At 39.0% G+C, this 23,385-nt stretch overlaps 1 protein-coding gene across 3 annotated transcripts in view; it reads left to right on the forward strand.

Moving 5' to 3' along the window:
• The window catches only part of LOC149223410 (Chaperone DnaJ-domain superfamily protein), a 473,939-nt gene that overhangs the window by 298,471 nt on the left and 152,083 nt on the right, over window positions 1-23,385 (forward strand). For 2 of the 3 annotated variants that reach the window (XM_089383282.1, XM_089383280.1), the window contains exon 5: window positions 21,995-22,078. The exons of the other annotated variant lie outside the window; for it this stretch is intronic. In XM_089383282.1, coding sequence (XP_089239408.1) covers window positions 21,995-22,078 — 84 coding nt within the window. The remainder of the gene's footprint in view (window positions 1-21,994; window positions 22,079-23,385) is intronic. 3 annotated transcript variants of the gene reach the window in all.

Here is a 23,385-nt window from a genome sequence, read left to right on the forward strand (position 1 = left end):
AAAATAGATATGCTAGGTATAAGGCACAAAATGATCAAGCTAGAGCTCATTCAAGAGAGAGGCTCAATAATGGTTCAAGGCTTCAAAGAAGCAACTGCTCTCAAAGAAAAGCCCTAGAAAACAAGGTTCAAGACCTAGGGTATTGAGGATTTCGATGATAATAAGTGTTCACAAGGTCAAGACCAAAGAGAAAGGGTTTCTTGCAATGATAATCATCTATTCTAAGGCTCACAAAACCCTCAAGAAAGTCCTCAAGTTGAGGGAGAAGAAACTAGCGTTTCCCTCTTGGAGAAACACCTAGGGCAAGAGATTTTATGGATGAAATTTGAGTGGATGTCCACCAAATTGATAAGTTAGGTAGTATAGACCTATATCTTGATGTTTAGGTTCTCAAATCACCAAAAAGCCTCCTCCCTAAAATTTTGCTCCAAGCTCTAGATTTTTGCCCTAGCCTTTAAAGGACCAAATATGAGAAGAGAAAATTATGGAGAAATTTTAAGGTCGATCATCAAGTGACCGGACTAGTGCCTTGTCCTATAGGGTTATGGAGTCAAGGATGCTCAAGATAAGTCAAATTTGTTTCCAAGGAGGCTGAAAATTGATGCCCTAGGTATCGATTTCCATCAATTACTCACTTCAAAGGAAAATGGAGTTTGATGGAGAGGTATAAGAATTCCTTCACTAGGAACATTCATTACATGTTATACAATGAGTAATATATGCAATTCTCAACTAGATAGCCTTTAAATTTTATTTTCAACAAATTAGGTCATAAACAAGTATAATCTAGAAGTAGCAGTTCCATACATTAGACAATTCAAAATAATAATTTTCAACAATAGGCACTTAAGAGATAGCATGTAGTATATCCATCCATTCACCAAAGAAATAGCTCCAAAGACAATCCAAAATAGCTTCCAAATATCAAAATGCATTCCAAGAATCTCCAATTCACTCGCAAGAAGCAAGTGTGAATCTTCTAAGAGGTCTAAATTTCACAAGTTTGATGATGATTGATCACAAATGGGTGATCTCAAATATATATGTGACTAACTAAGGCCTATTTTAGCCTAAAATCCCCTCAAGTCATAAAATAATGGGCAAATACTAAGTGAGGTCACAAGTCGACCTCATAGCTAATGTAAAATCATAATAGATCACCCACAAGAGGGTCAATATTGGCGTCATGCATGTGTAGGTCTCTTGGAGGCATGCATTGGGATTCTCTAGCACCAAATTGAGTGAAGAGAGCTCCAAAAATCATACTCTAGGGGTTGGCCCCTAGATCTTCATGCAAATCATCTTATGGACCACAGTTTTGCATTTGGGGCACAAAATGGGTCTCTTGGGTCTCCTAGTGATAGAATAGATTGATTTTACTCCAACATTGAGAGATTTGAGGATGGTGCTAGCCCTCCCATGTATCAAGGGGTGAGACAAACCTCGTTTGGGCCTCGAATTAGCTGCTAAACCATGTGATCATTGTTAAGCCAGCTAGGGCATACTGGTCCAAGTACATCATCTCATGAATGATGTGGGGCAAAGTGCAGACTGTTGGGGTGTTGTAGGTGCCCATGGAATAGAATGATGCTCTGCAAGTGGTAGGAGTCCCATGGCTCTCAATGCTTCACCTGTAGGGTGTCATAATGCTACTTTCGTGTACTTGGGCCGTAGTTAAGTTGCTCAACCCATGATGAAACCCACTTGCCAATCACACACAATGTCCAATGATGCATCTTCACCATTAGGTACAATAATCGTTAGTGCATCTAAGTGGACCAAACTTTGTAGTCAAGGGAAAATTAACACTTTATATGGGGCTTCCCTTCTAATGCAGGAGCATTTACCGAAGAAAAATCATTGTAATTAAGTAGATATAGGGGGTCATGTATTTTTAGGAAGCTGGATTCCTAAGTGATAAATTGATGTAATATTAGGCTTTGAGTGATTAAAATAGGAATCAAATTAGATGTGTGAGATATCTTGTAAATGGTCTCAAATAAGGAGGACATGAGTGGCTAGTAATGACAAAGAGTTAGAAGTCAAATCCAACTCTTAAAGTAGTTCATGATTCGAGGAACAAGAGAGAGATTTTAGGAATTTAATGAGTTAGAAGTGGACAGAGGATTTAGGAGTCAGTTCAATAGATTTAGGAGTCGAACCAGGATGAGTTCAACAGAACTCATTGGCATATATGTAAGCCTACGGGCAGAGTCAGAGGATGAGGCCACTGATAGCAAAAAGTCAAGCCACGAGACAGAGAGTCTCGTTATGTAATCAACTGTTTTTATGTTTATATACAGAGGAATTCGATTCTGAGTTTGGAAATGTGTTAATCGTGTGTCTATTGGTTGATTACTGTGTGAACTCGTAGGTTCTGTAACAGAGGTTGCAGGCAGAGTCAAGGCGAAGTACAGAGGAGAAGAACGAGCCAAGCGGTTCATAATGGATCTTTGAATCCATTGAGAGATTAAATAGAGTCCATAGTTAGTGATAAAAATCGCATAAATCAAGCTCAGGAGGGAGTTGCAACGGAAACAGTGAAGGAATCGAAACCTTTGAAGAGGAGCTAAATCATGGAAGAACTGAAGACTTAGCATAAAAAACTAAGTAAAAAAGAGGAGCGAGAAGTGAAGCATCAGTGCTTAGTAGCAGTTGGATTTGGAAGATCAACGGTCCAAATGATATTGTTGAGGAGCAAGGCGAAATATCGCATCGGCGAAGTTTATTGCTCAGTTTAAGTCTTGCAAGTGTAAAACCCAATGTAAAAATAGTCAGATTTAGAATCCGAACGTGAAATATTATTGACGGGAGCCTATACCCTTATCAGGTCCGGAAGGCATATCGGGTCGGCGCATTGGACTGATTGGAACTGGCCAACGAGAAGTGGCGATTGCGATATTGCGATTAAGAGACAGTCGTTGGATCTGGCGTCAGATCGACGGTCCAGATTTGATCGCTAATCACATATCGACAAGTCAAATGGAAGCGGCAATGTGGTGAAATGTCGATACACCGATATGCGATTTAGCACTAACCGATGGATCGGAGAAGAAACGGACAGCGGAGATCAACCGATCGAAGAAGGCAGAGGTCGACAACGTTGTTTGAAGTATCGGAGAAGGAGCGGACCCTACAATAACTATAGTCGCGCTCGTAATGTTTTTGAGATCCACTTGTGGTTGTCGGAGCGGAGTTTTGATGTAATTCCTTTGTATTATATAAAGTGAATGGCCGAGTCTCTTAATGCAAAAGTGGCGTTAAGGATTCCGATAGTCATATATCGGAGTCGGAGAGCTGATGATATATATATATGTGTGTGTGTGTGTGTGTGTGTGTGTGTGTGTGGTGTGCATGCGAAGGAGCCGATTGCGATCAGCGATAAAGGTGGTGTCTCGAGATCTGTGCAGGAGTGTACAAAAGGCGGAAAAAGGTGTGTTATGCACATAATTCCTTTATAAAAGGGTTTAGAAGGAAAGTAGCGCCGATAGAACATTTCATGCAATACGACATATATGAACCAAGGTTTTGAAAGGGAAAGGTTATATATGTGTGGTTTAAGGGTTAATAAAGGTTAACGAAGGTTTCTACAAGATGATAGAGTCCCGATAAGAAGGATATAACGGAAGACTTTAATAAATGGGCAAATGAAGGCTTGAGGATTGATTTAACTCCTGATAGGAGGTTTAAGCAGGGTGATTGGTTCCGATATAAAAGGAACTGTCGCTAAAGGGCCATAACTATGTATGGTTGAAGATTTGACTCCTTTGTGAATCAAATACCCGGGACAAATGTATTTATGCATTGTTATGCATACTGTGGGTATGTGCGGGGGTAACCCTGCATCATAGTGGTATCAGAGCGGAATTGAAGTTGAAACAATTGGTTAAAACAGAACAAAGAAATTCTATGTGAAAGAATTGAGAACAGAGTTATGCGTTAAAGTGTTTGTGCAGGCAAGAGGAAGGATCAGATTCTAATCTGATAGACAGTAAGCACACAGAGGTGGTGTGTAGCAAAACTTGCAGATGCAAGAGACTGAGGAAATCCATTCAAGATACAGGTGGAATGGTGAAACAAGATCATGCTGAGATCTTGAAGGTGAGATGACATGTTTGTTTTAATTTGATTGAAGATTGTGGTTGTAGATGAAGCATCTCAGCAAAGGACTGCAAGAGAAGCTATGATAGGAGAACTAGATGTGTTTTTGAACGCAGAGTAAGGAAAACACTCTGAAGGAGAAGTGGCAGTGAACCTAAAGAATCTAACAAGAGATTGGACAGAGAGGACAGCTGAAGTGTTCTCAAAAGGAAGTGAGAAATTGCAGAAGCCTAGAAGGAGCAAAGGTGTTTCTCAAGAGGAGGTTCCAGACAGAGGACCTGTGCTTACCAAAAGACTAAGTGAGGAGAGCTTAGTTAGGTAAGAGTGTTGCGAAGAGGACTAGCTGTTGCAGATGAATGAGAAGCTCATGAAGGAAGAGAAGATGACTATTGATAGTCATAGCAGAGGTTCAGAGAAGCCACAGCAGAAGAAATATGAAGAAAGAGGATGCCAAGGCAAATGGTAAGAAGATGAGTCAAGAGGAAATTGACAAAGGGATTGCAGAGTTAAAAGAACAACTCGATGCATTAAGAAGAATACTTGAGGAAAACCAGAGACAAGGTTGGGTATTAAGGAAGAAGCCAGTGGAGTGGCATGAGATGCAGAGAAGGCTATAGCAAAAGCAAGTAAGGTGGCTGATGGAAAAACTCAAGGAAGTTGAGTTGGAAATGGAAGAGTCCATTTGTGAACCAGAACAGGGAGAAGTCTAGGAGAAAGTGAAGACTACACTGAAGATAAAGAATGGAGATCAAGTGAAGATCTCCTCAAAATAGCATGAGGAGATGCTGACTGAAGATGAAGACTTGAAGACTGAAACTTCAAGTGAGACCAAAAGGTCTGATGATTTTAAATCTGACAATTTGTGTATGTTTGCAGGTGAAACATGTGAAGGACAATTTGTTGATATTGTCATATTGGAGGAAAAAGACAAGCAGAATCTAAACTGTGTTCTAGAAGAAGATGAGATAGATAGGTCTCATATGCAGTTGGGGAAAGATATCAAGCAACCAAGTGAAGGGCTTGAGGAGATTGAAGAGGAGACCATCGAAAAATTTCTGAATCATGTGGAGGATTTAGAACAAGAAGGAGATATGATGGCTGAAGCATCCATTGAGACCACATGTCTTATGTTTTTAAAACTGATAGTTTGTGTATAATGGCAGGTATTGCAGGAGAAAACCAGCCTTTTAAAGATATCTTCAGAGGAGATGAAGATCTAGAAGTAAAAGGTGACAAAGAAAAATTCTCAGAAGAAGAAGAATTTGACTGCATACAGAAGAAAAAGTCTATAGATGAGTCTGAAGAAGCTGTCATGGAGATGAAGAATCAAGATCTTATTATGATGAAGAATGAAGGAATATTGTCTTAGAAAGGTAATCAAATGAGTTTGATTAATGTTATTGATGAAAAACAAATGCAAGAGAATGTTAATGCAGATGGTGAGATAAGGATAACTCTGGGAGAAGAGTTACAGAGCGATAGCAAGGCAAAATGTACTAAAGAAGAAGGACATCTACTTAAGGATGTTAAGAAGGAAGAAGTCTATGCAAAAGACTTAGCAAAAGGAAAAAGGACATCTGATGAATTCTCAATAACAAAGGAAGGTATGGAAAATTGTGTGCAATTTCCAAAGTCTACTCCAATTGAAATTATTGAGTTATATAGAAAATTAGATTTTCAAAGAAGGGAGTTGGAAAGACAGAGGATAGATGTTCAAGATAGATTGCTAAAAATGGAAGACAAAAGAATTGTCATGAATGACAGTCATAAGAAAAAGGAGATGATAATGAGAGCTCAACAGACTGACATTACAAAGAAAGGAGTTCACTACAGTGGACAAGGGCAGGAAAACATCATTAGAACAGATGTTGTGGAAGAGAGACTAATGTGTTGGGTGTGGAGCATGATTATTTAGAAGTCTTTGTTTCAGTCAGATGTATACCCCAGGAAGTTTGTACACCCCTCCACGTGGGGGGGGGGGGGGGGTGCGGGGGGGCTTGCCCCCCCCCCGTGAGGGTTCAGGGGGGCCGATCCCCCCCGGCTGGGGGGTCCAAGAGCCAACGGTCCCCCGGTGGGGGTTTCGGGGGCAGCGCCCACGAAGCTAAAAACAGATGTAAAATTGTCTTGTAAAAGTATAGTAATTTCTAGTCAATCTGGACCGTTCATTAGGCGGATGATCTAACGGTAGAACTTACGTTTAGTTTACGGTTTTTTGCCCTAGAAGGCAACCCCTCTCTTTGTATGAGGGCATTGTATTGAGGCTGTGTAATAGATGTGTATTCTCCGAGCGAGAAACAGAGAGGCGAGACTGTGAGAGAAAACAGAGGATATTATAGCGGATCTGTTGTAGGTTGTGTCTCTTCATTTTGCTAGATAATAGAAAGGAAGGACTGGCTGTTCGGGGTGGACGTAGCCCAAACTGGGTGAACCACGTATATCTGTGTCTCTCTGGTTTTATGCGTTTTCTGTGTTTATATTTACGCAATATTCTATGTGTTCCATTGCTCTGTAATATATAATTTTCTAACAATGGACAGTCTCATGAATTCTTTTGAGAATTCAAAACAGCATACTGATGTTGTTAATTTTAGGTATGTTCTATGCTAGAGCAATTTATTTAAATTTTCACAGTTAGCAATCACATCAGCATTAAAGTAAACTGCAGATAGAACATAAATATAGATCGAAGAAGACAAGCCAAGACAAGAGGACACAAGATGTGGCGCTAGCCAGGGACAAACCCCACAATGTGGGGAACCTTTGATCAATTCTTCTTTTATGTCCTTCAAAGTTCAGCAGAGAAAGAGAGAGAGAGAGAGATAGTACATTTACAACAGAAGTCAACTCTTTGACTTATCTAGATCTAGCATAGATCATTTCGTATAATGATGAGATTAGTTGAAGACATTCTGCTTCAACTGATTCTCCAAGGTGATGGCTTCACCTATCGTAGTATTGCATCTGGTCCACTTGCTGCACCACTGCATACTGCACCATGCTGCACTAATCATGATTATCATCATGCTGCCCATGACCATGATCTCATGTTGCCCTTTATGTCCATGATCTCATTCATCATCAAGCTGCCCATGCTTATGATTACATTCATTATGATGTTGTCCATGCTCCATGTATCATTGTGCTGCCCATGCACATGATCTCATACATCATGCTGCCCATATATATCATGCATCATGCTGCTCATATATCATGCTGCCCATATACATCATGCATCATGTTGCTCATATATCATGCTACATGCTGCCCATATACATCACTCACAGCTACGTCCTTATGACTGCACCTAATATAGATATTTATTGCCATAGCCTGCGTATATATACCTTGCCATTGCCTGTGTGTATATATGTTGTACTGCAGATTTGCTTGCGTATATGAGCCTCCATTTACCAGCGTATATGTGTTTCATTTTCCAGTGTATATATATGTCTCATTTGCCAGCGTATATTTGCTGCGGATTTACCAGCGTATATGAGTCTTCATACACAGCGTATCACTGTCCATTGACCAACGTATACATACACAGCGTATCACTCCAGTGTGTATATGAACTCATACACAGCGTATCACTATCATTAACCTGGGTTCCTTCTAGACAATGTATGAACTGCATGGGTTTCCATAACTGTGCGTTCCATAACTGTGCGTATATATATTATGAGTGCTCTCTTGACTGCGTTCATTAGAGCTTTTGGACAGCGTTCCCTTGATGACTGCGGCTACCCTATATCACTATGGCTTCTTCCATGTAACAACAGAGCAGATTAGGGCATGCGTGTGAGGAGTCTCCATTCCTGCGGATCAGTGACCAGCGTATTAGGCTATTGCAGCTAGGTTTGAGGTTTCCTCATTGCGGCTACAGCAGCTAGGGCTCCACTGTGGCCACTGCAGCTAGGGATTACTGTGTCTTCATTACCATTACTACAGCTTCGTATGGACAGTCTTCTCTGTAGTTGTGGATAGACCCTTCCTCTTGCTGCGTATAGAATTCTTCATGACCATTGCTCCTGCGTTTTAGATCTAGGGCATCATTTGTACATATGCCAGCGTATCCTCTATGTGTTTTTCCTTCTCCAAAAACCCAAGACGTGGAGAGGAGATCACACATGAAGAGAATTGTCTTCCAAATGATTTCAAGTCCTCTATATTTATACTAAAAATGTAGATGATGAATAGGCATGTCTTTTGGGCTTCTGAGCCTACTCAAGTTGTTGGTCGGCTTGATAATAATTCCATAATCAAAATAAATTCATATCTCCATAAATACTTATCGGAATTGAATGATCTTTAGATCAATCCTACACCTCTTGATGAGAGGGATCCAATAAAAATATCAACTGCCACAAATAAGCTGACCTTCATGGAGTTTGGCCCTAGTTGCCAATTTTAGCACTCCCTCTCAACTAGGGAGAACTCCATCCGTTGATCCATATGTCCCGTTGTACTATCTTTGCCATCAGTGCCCTGCACTGCTTTGCCCAGCTCTGCTGGCTTTGCTCTGCTCTACTGGCTCTGCTAGCTCTGCTCTGCTCTGCTCAGCTCTGCTGGCTCTGCTCTGCTCAGCTCTGCTGGCTCTGCTCAGCTCTGCTGGCTCTGCTCTACTCTGCTCAGCTCTGCTGGCTCTGCTCAACTTAGCTCTGCTAAACTATGAAGAAGAAGAATTGATCGAGAATGTCTCATACCATTCTCCACTGACCCGAAGTCAGTCTCAGAGTGCGTACCACTGGTCCCAGATCAGTCTCAACCAACCCAAAGTCAACGTCATAGTGGGTACCACTCCTACCACTGGTCCCAGACCAGTATCATCAGTCTCAGAGTGTGTACCACTGGTCCCAGACCAGTCTCATCAGTGTCAGAGTGTGTACCACTGGTCCCAAACTAGTCTCAACCGACCCGAAGTCAGTGTCATAGTATGTACCATTCTCACTGGTCCCAGACCAGTCCTATACTGACCCGAAGTAAGTCTCAGAGTATGTACCATTGGTCCCAGACCAGTCTCAACCGACTCGAAGTCAGCATCATAGTAGGTACAACTCTTACAACTGGTCGCATACCAGTATCATTGATCCCAGATCAATGAAGGTCATCCTAGCATAGGGAGTATGGTAGATACAGCGATGCATCCATCGGTACTACTATGGTCCCTATCCTCATTTCCCTGCTCATTGATCAGATGAAAGGTACTTCCCATGAGTCCCAGACTGCATGGGTAGGATGCCTCGACAGGAGAACTAATCAATCCTGTCCTCACAGGAGAACTTATCATCCTGCTACAAAATCACCATGGAGAACACATCATCCAAGCCTCACAGGAGAGCTAATCATCCTGCTACATAATCATCATGGAGAACACATCATCCAGACCTCACAGGAGAACTAATCATCCAGCTACACAGGGGAGCGAATCGTCTTGTTCCACAAGAGAGCGAATCATCTTGTCCATAGGAGAGCGAATCATCCTGTCCACAGTGTGCACCACCAGTGGAGGCTAAGTTACCCTGTGGTCGTATGTTGCTCCAATAAGAACAGCAAGCCCCTAGAGCTCCCAGAGCTCAATGTATGCAACATGCAGGACCCTTTTACAAGGGTCTCTCGACAACTCCAAGTCGTTCGGTAAAATCACAAATTTGATCTTTCCCCGGGTCTCTGACAAAGTGTAGCAACCTGTACATCATCTCAGTGCGATGGAGCCTCCTTGCTCATCGACTTACCATATCCCAGATAAGGCAATATCTGATGTCTATCTGTCGGAGAAATCATTGAATACGGGATTCCTCAATAATCGAATCCCACCTCTGGTTGTCACAGAGAATCACAGTGGTATTCATCATGTGTACTCACTGAAGAGTTTCCACAACCAGGCAACTTCATACGAGGTCATACTCGTAATTATGTATCCGGTCTCGGCATTACTTATAACCAAATTTTGCTTCCTGCTCATCCATGATATCGAAGCAGAATCCAAATAGGACCAGCACTGAGAAGTGCTCTATTGATCCTCCACACTGCCTGCCCAGTCAGCATTCGAATAATCATGCAGTTTCATATTTTTGGCAGTGTATCTCAATCCATGAGAGATTGTGCCCCGAAGACATCTTAGAAGATTCTTGGCACCAATCCAGTGAGGCTCAACCAAATATGAGCTCACCATGCTAACTGCAAAACATATGTCCGGAATCCAACCCCCTCTTACTTCTACAAATGAGAGGGTCTGCACCTGTCAGAAATAGTTCGTTCGCATAAGGTGTCAGTATGAGAGGTCTATCATCCACAACCTTCGGGTAATGGTTTGATTGGTTTCACTACTAGTGAATCTCAGCTTCATCAAACAGTTATCAATCCTCTCATACTATGTCCGGGGTGTTTTGCTTCAAGCCATAGAGGGCTTTCTTCCACCTGTATACATGAGATTCCCGTTCATGAATCTCAAACTCCACGGGTTGTTCCAGACCTATGGACCTGCTACATGAGGGGAGTGGTCCCCTTGTAAGATTTTCCTTTGATACATCTCATACATGTCCCTTCATGCTCCTTTTGAATTCAGGCATCCCGGTCACCATCTTACTCACAGACCTCTGGTGCTGAGTCAATGGACACGGTCCCCAGTGGACTTGATACAACCCAGAATTCTAAAACATCTTTGAAAAATCTATTTTCAAACACGTACCTTTCCATCAATGAGTGCCACCCTGAAACCTTTGACTTCTATATCCGACACGGACACCAGGTTCTTCTTGCGATCAGGTACATAAAAGTGATTCTGGGGTTCCTTGCTTTCTTTGAAGAGTCGATCATTTCCTTGATAACCTACATTACCAATCATTCCTTTGATCATTGAAGATGTCCCCAGAATGATTTTTATCTTCATCAAGAGATGTGTCCCTGTCCTTTGGACACTCCTTCACATGATGGCCAAACTTATTGCAACCAAGGCATCCACCTTTCCTTCCACCCTTATATCCGAACTTCCCAATGAAGTGATCTTTAGATGGGCCATCAAAAACTTCCGCTACGCCATTCTGATAATATGCTCTGCTTCGACTTCACCCTTTGTGAACTTAGAAGAGAGATGTGGAACCCATTGATCCTTTTGTCTTGTCCCTATTGTCTTTGGTGATTGCTCTTTCACTCTTGCTTGGGCATTGTCTTCACCTCAGCTCTGATCCCATGTTAATTTTAGGTATTTTCTATGCTAGAGCAAGTTATTTAAATTTTCACAGTTAGCAATCACATCAGCATTAAAGTAAACTGCAGATAGAACATAAATATAAATCGAAGAAGACAAGCCAAGACAAGAGGACACAAGATCTGGCGCTAGTCAGGGACAAACCCCACAATGTGGGGAAACCCTTGATCAATTCTTCTTTTATGTTCTTCAAAGTTCAGCAGAGAAAGAGAGAGAGAGAGAGAGATAGTATATTTACAACAAAAGTCAACACTTTGACTTATCTAGATCTAGCATAGATCATTTCGTATAACGATGAGATCAGTTGAAGACATTCTGCTTCAACTGATTCTCCAAGGTGATGGCTTCACCTATCGTAGTGCTGCATCTGGTCTACTTGCTGCACTACTACATACTGCACCATGCTGCACTAATCATGATTATCATCATGCTGCCCATGACCACGATCTCATGCTGCCCTTTATGTCCATGATCTCATTCATCATCAAGCTGCTCATGCATATGATTACATTCATTATGATGCTGTCCATGCTCCATGTATCATTGTGCTACCCATGCACATGATCTCATACATCATGCTGCCCATATATATCATGCATCATGCCACTCATATATCATGTTGCCCATATACATCATGCATCATGCTGCATGCTGCCCATATACATCACTCACAGCGACATCCTTATGACTGCACCTAATATAGATATTTATTGCCATAGCCTGCGTATATATACTTTGCCATTGCCTGTGTGTATATATGTTGTATTGCAGATTTGCCTGCGTATATGAGCCTCCATTTACTAACGTATATGTGTTTCATTTTCCAACGTATATATATGTCTCATTTGCCAGTGTATATTTGTTGCGGGTTTACCAGCGTATATGAGTCTTCATACACATCGTATCACTATCCATTGACCAGCGTATAACTCATACACAGTGTATCACTCAAGCGTGTATATGAACTCATACATAGCGTATCACTGTCATTGACCTGCGTTCCTTCTAGACAGCGTATGAACTGCGTGGGTTTCCATAACTGTGCGTATATATATTATGAGTGCTCTCTTGACTGCGTTCATTAGGGCTTCTGGACAACGTTCCCTTGATGACTACGGCTACCCTATATCACTGTGGCTTCTTCCATGTGACAACGGAGCAGATTAGGGCATGCGTGTGAGGAGTCTCCATTGTTGCGGATCAGTGACCAGCGTATTAGGCTACTGCGGCTAGGTTTGAGGTTTCCTCACTGCGGCTACAGCAGCTAGGGCTTCACTGCGGCCACTGCAGCTAGGGCTTACTGCGTCTTCATTACCATTACTGCGGCTTCGTATGGACAGTCTTCTCTGTGGTTGTGGATAGACCCTTCCCCTTGCTGCGTATAGAATTCTTCATGACCATTGCTCCTGCGTTTTAGATCTAGGGCATCATTTTTACATATGCCAGCGTATCCTCTATGTGGTTTTCCTTCTCCAAAAACCCAAGACGTCGAGAGGAGATCACACATGAAGAGAATTGTCTTCCAAATGATTTCAAGTCTTCTATATTTATACTAAAAACGTAGATGATGAATAGGCATGTCTTTTGGGCTTCTGAGCCTACTCAAGTTGTTGGTCGGCTTGATAATAATTCCATGATCAAAATAAATTTACATCTCCATAAATACTTATTGGAATTGGATGATCCTTAGATTAATCCTACACCTCTCGATGAGAGGGATCCAATAAAAATATTAGCTGCCACAAATACGCTTACCCACATAGAGTTTGGCCCTAGTTGCCAATTTTAACAGAGGTGCTGACAGAGGGGAAAGAAACAGAGCAGCAAACTAAATTGTTGCCAAAGGAAGATAAGACACAGAAGCCTTATGTTTTTTATTTTAACAAGTGTTTTGTGAATGCAGGTTTTGTTGCAGATACTGAAGGAAATTTGGCACGGATGAGCAGCCAAATTAAGATGAAAGAAGAAGATTTTGTGGAAGAATTTAATCCATGGAACAGGGATACTAAATTGTTGGAGAGATTGCTGGAAAATCACGATTCAGTGCAAGAGGGTAAGGATGATAGGGAGGTAGCAAGCAAAGCAAAAGTTGGAACAAGAGCAAAAGTAGAAGAAAAAGTAAACCAACAACTACAAAGTAAAAGTAACCAACAGCAGTTTGAAGAGTTAGTGGACAGCAGCAACAACCTGAAGCAAAGAGAAAGAGGAAGAAGTAAGAGGCAGAGTATGGACCAGTCCAAAGATGTGCTAGAAAAAGAAATTGAAGAATTGTGGTAGCTGATGATGAAATAGACCATAAGGAGAAAGTTGATGACAGTGGGAAGGATGATCAATCAGAGTATGACCCTGATTGACAAGGAGAAGAAGATGGAGCAAAAGACAGTAGACATGCGGCAGCAACAAAGGAGCAAAGCATTTGAGCAATTACAAAACAAAGTATGGGATCCAGGAAGACAAAGTCCAGAAGACACATGATCAGGAGATCATGAATATTATCTACTTTGGGAGTCTGGTGCAGGAGCATTCACCCAAGAAAAATCATTGTAATTAAGTAGACATAGGGGGTCATGTATTTTTAAGAAGTGTGTGAGATATCTTGTAAATGCTCTTGAATAAGGAGGACATGAGTGGCTAGTAATGACAAAGAGTTAGAAGTCAAATCCAACTCTTAAAGTAGTTCATGATTCGAGGAACAAGAGAGAGATTTTAGGAATTTAATGAGTTAGAAGTTGACAGAGGATTTAGGAGTTAGTTCAATAGATTTAGGAGTCGAACCTGGATGAGTTCAACAAAACTCACTAGCATATATGTAAGCCTACGGGCAGAGTCAGAGGAGGAGGCCACTGATAGCAGAAGATCAGGCAACGAGACAGAGAGTCTCGTTATGTAATCAACTGTTTATATGTTTATATGTTTATATACAGAGGAATTCGATTCTGAGTGTGGAAATGTGTTATCGTGTGTCTATTTCTTGATTTTTGTGTGAACTCGTAGGTTCGGTAACAGAGGTTGCAAGTAGAGTCAAGGCGGAGTACAGAGGAGAAGAACGAGCCAAGCGGTTCGTGATGGATCTTTGAATCCATTGAGAGATTAAATAGAGTCCATAGTCAGTGATAAAAATCACAAAAATCAAGCTTAGGAGGGAGTCGCAGCAGAAACAGTGAAGGAATCGAAACCTTTGAAGAGGAGCTAAATCATGGAAGAACTGAAGACTTAGCATAAAAAACTAAGTAAAAAGGAGTGAGAAGTGAAGCATCGGTGCTCAGCGGTCGTTGGATTTGGAAGATCAACAGTCCAGATGATATCGCTGAGGAGTAAGGCGAAATATCGCATTGGCAAAGTTTATTGCTCAGTTTAAGTCTCGCAAGTGTAAAACCCAGTTTACACTAAAAATGAGTGCAAAACTTAGTCGGATTTAGAATCCGAATGGAAATATTATTGACGGGAGCCTATACCCTTATCGGGTCCGGAAGGCATATCGGGTTGACACATTAGATTGATCGGAACTAGCCAACGAGAAGTGGCGATTGAGATATTGCGATCAAGCGACAGCCGTCGGGTCTGGCATCAGATCGACGGTCCAGATCTGATCGCTAATCGCATATCGGCAAGTCAAATGGAAGCGGTGATGTGGTGAAATGTCGATACGCTGATACACGATTTAGCGCTAACCATTGGATCGGAGAAGAAATGGACGGCGGAGATCGGAGATCGGAGAAGGCAGAGGTCAGCAGTGTTGTTTGAAGTATCAAAGAAGGAGTGGACCTGACAATAACTATAGTCATGGTTGTAATGTTTTTGAGATCCGCTTATGGTTGTCGGAGTGGAGTTTTGATGTAATTCCTTTGTATTATATAAAGTGAATGGTCGAGTCTCTTAATGCAAAAGTGGCGTTAAGGATTCTGATAGTCGCATATCAGAGTCAGAGAGCTGATGATATATATATATATATATATATATATATATATATATATGTGGTGTGCACACGAAGGAGCCGATTGCGATCAACGATAAAGGTGGTGTCTCGGGATCTGTGCAGGAGTGTACGAAAGGCGGAAAAAGGTGTGTTATGCACATAATTCCTTTATAAAAGGGTTTAGAAGGAAAGTAGCGCCGATAGAACATTTCATGCGATATGACATATATGAACCAAGGTTTTGAAAGGGAAAGGTTATATATGTGTGGTTTAAAGGTTAATAAAAGTTAACGAAGGTTTCTGCGGGGTGATAGAGTCCCGATAAGAAGGATATAACGTAAGACTTAATAAATGGGCAAATGAAGGCCTGAGGATTGATTTAACTCCCAATAGGAGGTTTAAGTAGGATGATTGGTTCCGATATAAAAGGAACTGTTGCTAAAAGGGCCTTAGCCATGTATGGGTGAATATTTGACTCCTTTGTGAGTCAAATACCTAGGACAAATGTATTTATGCATTGTTATGCATTCTGTGGGTATGTGCGGGGGTAACCCTGCATCACCTTCCAAATTTGGGGCTTGATTACGTAATAGTGTTACCTCCTTAGGTAGGAGTGGCTGATAGACAACCATATTAGGTGTTCCCAACTCTGAAGGGGAAAGACAGGTCCCTGGTACATCTTTCAATCAATCGGTGGCATATGAATAGTAATGGAATGGAGGAGGAAAAGGGGTCTCGAGGCCTAATGCCATGGTCAAAGGGGTAGCAATGATGGGGAAATCCACATTTTGGGCATACAGATGTGAGGAGGGAGCAATTGTGGATGCATGAGTTACACTGGCCTTTGTTTTCCACTCCTCTTATTGCCTTTTTCCTTTTTTTAATTTTTCTTTGTATTACTACTCAAAGCTCTAGGAAATGAGAGAATGTTGTGAATGATTTGTAGTAGTGGTTACTCCCTTAAAAGTGGGGCAATTCATCGCCCACCAAGGGTTTCTTTTATGTTGTGATGGGGCAACATTGGCCCTAGGAACCGAGTGATGGCCACAATGATAAGGGGTAAAGCTCATGCTTGGCTTTTGCCCACGTTCTAATTTTAATGTCCCAACCATCTTTTGCATTTTACAATTTTCTTTCTTTTAGGTTCTTGCTTGTGACTGTGATATGCTTTTTACTTTTCTTTTAGCTACATCTGTTGGAATCACGATTGTCATTACAACAAAAGTTGAAGGTGTTAGTAAATGGACGTGTTGACCGCTACGTGTCAACTACCCATAGCAGTACACCCCCTTTTTCGACAAAAAGGATAGCGCTTGATCGACGTGTCTGTGCCATTTAGCAGTCATCGTCGACCCGATCATGTTATGTTGTAAACCCTGTTTGCATGTGTAAATTGTAAATGATCTTAGCAGATCTGAGTCATGTATGTAAATTGCCTAGGAAAACCTAATTTTCTAGTGATAACCTACGTTCTGGAAGGTTTTTTGTCTCATCGATCCATGATCGGTAGAGTTTTCCTTCAGCCTAACCCCAAAGCCGGAATGGATTTTGTCATTAGAATCTTAGGGGAATCCTAAAGTACTTGGTTGAGTCTATGTAAAAGTAATTTGGAAATAACTCTAACTATTTGATTAGGTTATTACAAATTGCTTGATCTGCTAGTTTATAGTTGTGTCACAGAACTGGGTGGTCTATGAGGGTCTATGTCAAATGGGTTTTCCCTCTTGAGATGTAAAGTTGTAAAAGTCATGATGTAAAGTTTCTTGAGGGTTAGAAAATGTTTTAATCCCCTCATAAGTCCTAAGTCCTAGGTCCTAGGTGATTTTTCCAAAGGCTAAGTTCGAGGATCCAAAATTAAAAAATAAAAATAAAAAATATATATATAAATAACAAAAAAATATTAAAATTTTAAATTTTAAAATTTTAAAAATAATAAAATAAAATAAAATCTAAAAAATAAATAAATAATTTTGAAAAATAAAATAAAATAATAATAAGTCAAAGTTTTGAGAAAATAAATACAAAGTTTTAATATTTTAATATATTAAAATGCATTTAAAATTTTGAAGGATGAGATTAAAAGGGATTTTGATCCTCATCGACGGTCGAGATTAGTTTGACATGGATCACTCGAACTAGCCATTGGGAAATTTTCCTTTAAATAGGGTGTTAGGGGTCATTTGAGATGGAGATTCAATCTGAGAGTCTGGTGCTAAAGAAAGCTCCCTTGTAGTCATTTTTTGTGCAATAAAGAAATACTTTGGGGTTAAAATCTTGCTGGTGTTACTCTTCTGGAAATGTTGTACGATGTTTTATTTTTCTGCATAATTTTGTTTTCAGTCATTGATAATAGCTTGATGAAGATTGATTTAGGCACAGGTATCTTGTCTGATCTCTAGGGTTTGAATGATAGTTTAGATTCTGAAATATAATGGCAGGTATCTCCATTTAATCTGGATTTCACTATTGTTTTCTCCCCCTATGTTAATGGTTGATTTTAAGTTGTGCAGGAAATCTTTTTTTTAGATTATCAGGGGTTCGGAGAAGTTTTCGACTGAACCAACCAACTCCCGGATTGCGTTTTCTGAAAGAGCCCAACCAGTTCTTGATCCCGGGCTTATCATTTGAAATTTTTTATATGAATGCATAAAGGGTTTTCTGAAGCATTTCACATTAAATTTAAAATTTTGAAAATACTTCTGTGGATTATTGATAAATCTGGCTAATTAGAGTCGTTAATCTGTAAATACTGTAATTATTTAGCTGATTTAGGGTTTTCAGTTTTGTTTCTTGCACATATTATCTTTCGGTGTTCTGTTTTTTGCTATTACAGGGTGCAGGTTACAGGTCTGAGGAGAAATTTTTGTTTGAAACCAGATCTAGGCCTTGGAGGGTAAGATTTGGCCTCAGGATCAATTCTTGAAGGTTTTTTGCTGAAGAAATTTGAGATTCTCCAAGCTATCTGTCTGTGGGGTTTCATTTAAAATTGTTTCTCAGGAATATCAACCAGCAATCTTGCAGTTCAAGGGTTTTAAAATCATTCATTTTTAGATCTAAAATTTTTTTATGAGGGTTTGAAGAAATCTAAAGGAGAGCGAGTTAAAAAATTTTATTAAGATTTCTGGAAAATATTTAGAGGTTCTGCTGGAAGTTCTCCTGTTTGCTTCCTGGGTTTTCAGTCTTTTTGTTGCCTGAGGTTATTTTTCTAGCAGAAAATTTTGATTTGCGTATGCTGTCCTGGGGTTTTCAACTCCTCTCACTCTGTTGCAAATCAAATCCCAATCTCCACGCAGCTGTTCCATTATCTGCTTTTCCTCCCTTCATCGATTTACCAAGAGTCCCCACGCAGCTCCCTTGGCTCCCACGCTTCTGCAAATCCTCCATCTTTGCTGCCCTGGCTTTCTCTGGATTTCTGCGTATCCGTCCAACTTCCCACGCAGACCTACTTCAATTTCTAACTCTTTTCAACTTGCAAAATCAACTCAGCTGTCTCATCTTGCGCTTCTCTCTAGCATCCTCAACCACCACGCATTTCCCTTCAATAGCTGCTATAGTCCACGTCATAATTCCCTAGCCTTCCATCGACCCACAGCTCCGTTTCCGCATTTCTCTTCAGCATTACTTCCTGCAGATTCCTTCCACGCTGCTCCAGCACCTGCAAACAAAAAAAACAATTAAAAAAAGCACGCTGCAAATACGCACTGCCCAGCCTGCACATACCTCCTACGCAGTCCATTCCAGCTCCCTCACGCATCCCTGTCCATCGTTCCATTATCAAACAGCTGCAACTGCGTCCTTCTGCGATTTCTCCAAGCTTCGAAATTCTTCCGATGTCATACCCTGTAGCAAACCTACGTTCATTTAAACAGTAAAAAATTTTGATTTTCCTTTAGTTGTCTAAACATGCGTTAGCTCATTTAGGTTTTAGGTTTATTGAATTTTTGCTTAGTTTTAGAGTTATCAAAATTTTAATTTAAGTCTGTTTTGTTTATCAAAAATATAAAAAAGTAAGAAAAATATATTTGATTTTCTTTTTAATTTAGTTTCTAATTTTATGAAGTTAGCATTAGACGGAGGTTAGGGTAATGCATTTTTTTTGTATAGTTTAGTTTTAGATTTTAGAATTAAATGGCTAGTTTTAGATTTTAGTTTTATTTTTATTTTAAAATTTCAAATCTTTATAAAAAAACATGAAAATCTTTTTTTTTTTTTTTTTAAATTAGATTTTATTTAGATTGTAAGTTTTGTTCCATTTTAAATTAAAAATTTTAAAATCATAAAAATAATAAATAAAAAAATTAAAAAAGAAAAGAAAAATCATAAAATCATAAAAATTAAAAAAAAAAAAGAAAAATCATAAAGAAAAAATTTCTTTTAGTTTAGATTTGATTTTAGTTTTTTAATTCTTATTTAGCTTATAGTCTCAGATATGTTATAGTTTTGTTTTGTTTAAGTTTGATTTTAAAGATAATAAAAATAAAAAATAAAAAAAAATAAAAAAAAAAAAAAAAAAACATAAAATTTAAAAATAAAGAAGTTCTTTTAGGACTTTAGGTTTTTTTTAGAATTAGATTTTTTAATAATTTTTAGTTTTAAATTTCATTTTAATTGTATATATTTATTTAGTTTAGTTTAGTCATTTTAAGTTTCATTTACTTTAGTTTTTTTTTTTTAGTTTTGTTTTGTTTCATTTAAAAAATATAAAAAATGCATCAAAAAATTCTTTTCAGACTTTAGTTTAGATTAGATTTTATTTTTATTTTACTTTTTAAATTTAAAGAAGAAGAAGAAGAAGCTTAACAAAAAAATTGAAAGTTCATTTTTGGTGGCTTTCGTGGTATGTATGTTCCACTTCTCTATAGTTAAATGCGCTCAAATGTTTATTTTGAAGTTAGCTATTGAAAAGTGGTGAATTTTTTCGTAAGCTGGTTAGCATTTAAATTTCGTGGTTTAATGTATTCAATCTTTATAAATTTAATTGCTGGATTATTGTTAAGACGTTGTGCGTTTGTTGAATATCTTGCATTTTTCTTATAAATGATTGTTAATCATGGAATTATAAAGTTCATATTTCTGCAGCTTTTGATAAATAATCATTTAATCATTAACTCCATAAGGCACTGGTACATTAATTCCTAAAATCAATCAAGTACTGGTATTGCCTTGCTGTATCTCCCAGCCCAACTGGTCCACATTCATCCCATAGGGTCTACCCCCCTTAGCCTCGAGAGACGGCTTAAATGGAGAGATTGGGGATCAGGGTGACAGCCCCCGATCTGAGCGTTGTCGTGGCAATCTGTGCGACAACAGGATGCATCGCCATAGTTAATGGATCTTCAAGAGATGGTTAAGCAGATATCACGAAACAAGTGAGGAGCGTTGGATTATCGAATGCTCAACAATCTCCCCCCCAGCATGACCCGGTTGTGTTTTGAACTCGAGACCTTTGGCTTTGATACTCTTGTTGGGATCACAATTGTCATTACACCAAACCCATAGGTTTTAGTAAATGGATGCATCGCCAGAGTTAACAGATCTTGGAGAGGCGGTTAAGCACATGTCGCGAAACACATGGGGAGCGTTAGATTACCCAATGCACAATAGCATCAACCTTCAGGGCAACTTTTCCAAGCCCGACCCAGATATGTGGACAAGGGGAGGGGGTGTGCTAGAACCTAGTGGACCTAGAGAGGGAAGGTGGAGTATATGGCTTGTAATGTACGGAGGGAAGTGATAAATATGGAATGGGAAAACAAGACCACGCTATCTCAATCGGGGTTTCCCAAGTAGTGCCCTTCCTAAAGCCATGGGCCATTAGGGGAGGTCCCACTGGACTAGGATTGAAGATTAACCCCCCATTTAAGGTAAGGGAACAAAACCACGGTCAAAACCCTTCCTTCTTCCAAGTCACCCAATAATCCATGCCAAATGCCCAAATGAAAAACAAGCATAAGCACTCAATTGCACAATGAATAACATACCTTTTGGATCAGATTGCCCACCTTCTAACATGTGCTCTTGACAAATGGGTGAGGAAACATATGGCTGATGCAGGTGGTGGAGATAAAATGGCACATCACATCAGCTACAAGGTGGCTGTTAGGGGCTGTTGGCTGCCGGCTGGAAGAAGATGATCAGAAGAAAAATTCTTCTAGGGGTACCCAATTTTGGTGGGTAACAGAAAGCACTATAAGGAGTTAGTTTGCAAAACTACTCTTCATCTGCCATCAAAGGTCTTTGTTGCTTATTTTATCATAAAGAATATTTATCTTTTATAGCTTCAAAGAGTTCTAGCGTTATCATTCTTGATTGGAAGTGCCAATGCTATTTTTTCAATTAACGTATATCTGTCCTAGCACTTGGCACACTTTCATGTAATAAAATGATGATTTGTTTACGATCATAGAATTTTTTCATTGCTTTAAATCCACTCTTTTTTCATATTGCTTTGAGGAAAAACTACGACATTGATTTGGATCTTCAACCTGCATAATGTTAAACTATGGTCTTTATCTAATGCAACTTTCATATAAACCAAATCTATGACTGTCATTATTGATAGAGATTCGTTATTATAATGCCTCAATGGGATAAGTATTAGATTCTTTTTAAAAGCAGGTAAAATTTTATTTTAATTCCTTCTTAAACCAAAGGCAGTGGATGGGTGCAAAATATTTACCCTGAACTTTGTTTCCTACTAGGCTAGGAAGATGGTGTAAACAGTAAAATACACAAATGGATTCTATTAATTTTTCATTTTTGGGTTGTAGGTTGTCCATATTCATGTGTGACGAGAGCTCCTCATGTCTTTTCATATGCTCCTGACACAAGATGTGCACGTGCTGTTAACCAAGGTTAGTAACTTAGTAGAGCGTGAGAATAGCTTCCTAAATATAGTGTTAGGAAACAAAACAACAATATGAAAAATAGATGGACTTTTGCATTCAAACAAATTTCTATATTTTTTTAACTAGACCTATATTTTATTCAACAAAATATTTTTCTTTCTTATTATTAGAGGATTTGAATTAATTTTTAATAATAAAATATATATATGCATAAACTTTAAAGTACACTTCATTTCTATAACATATTTGAATAGATAGTAAGTAAAAGAAATGGCTTTTGCATGCTGGGTAAATCATATTAGAATGTGGTTGAAAAAAAATCTAGAAATCAGTGAAAACATAGAACAGATAATAAGTAAAATGTTTTGATGATCCCAAGAATAGCTACAAAAAGAAAATAACAAAATATTAAAGCCTCACATTTTATGAAAAGTGGATAAATATATAATATTGAAGATTCACTTAGGGGAATAAAGGATCTGAGGGAAGTTATTTAAGAAAGGGACATTTCTCCCTTTTCATCCTTAAATAGATGTAGGCTAGTTTTGATTTGGGATTATTTTATAGTAAAGAAAGAAGAATGTTTTGCTTGCTTGATTTAGAATAAGAGTTCATAGGTTGGGAAAAGTTTTTGTAAAGATTAATGATAATTTGGGCTATGATTTATTAATGTGTTGTCTATTTATTTAGTTTATTTCAGATCATGTTGAAATTGAAATTAGATTAAGAAATAGTTGAAAGGTTCCATCCCAAAGGATCATAGAGATTGTAACTTGCATATGTATATTATATGGGAATGTATTTATATGTTTTGTCCATGAACTTATTTGGTTCTATCTTCAATATCATTCTTTGAGCTTAACTATAGTAAATGTGGAACCCATTATAGATATTTTCTTAGGTAACACAAGGGTCATCTTAGGCCCATTGTGGACACTAGGAACTATGGAGATTGATTGGGCAATACTCTTGGTTAGATGTGCTTATAGTGTTTCTATATTTATCTTTGTTTTAAAATAGCATATTTAGTAAACAATGATAATCAATATATCCATGGCTATTTACCAAAAAATCACTGCAAAAGTTAGGCCATTGGTAACATAACCCTCATAAGCTGAATGTGATGAGTAAAATTTTAAGGCAGAACTTGTTAAAAGATCAAATAGTAAGAAACAATTGGCATACTATGTGTACTAGAAATATCCAAAAATATTGTTAAAAAGCCAACCAAGTGGCTGAAATAAATGTCTTGACAAGAACCAAAATGCACAATACATAATGTATACAACAACAAAGATTCAACCCTTAGTGAT

This window comes from Pinus tabuliformis, chromosome Q, assembly GCF_031772625.1.
Source record: "Pinus tabuliformis cultivar Carrire ecotype Pingquan chromosome Q, CPIR1, whole genome shotgun sequence".
NCBI classification, from domain to species: domain Eukaryota; kingdom Viridiplantae; phylum Streptophyta; class Pinopsida; order Pinales; family Pinaceae; genus Pinus; species Pinus tabuliformis.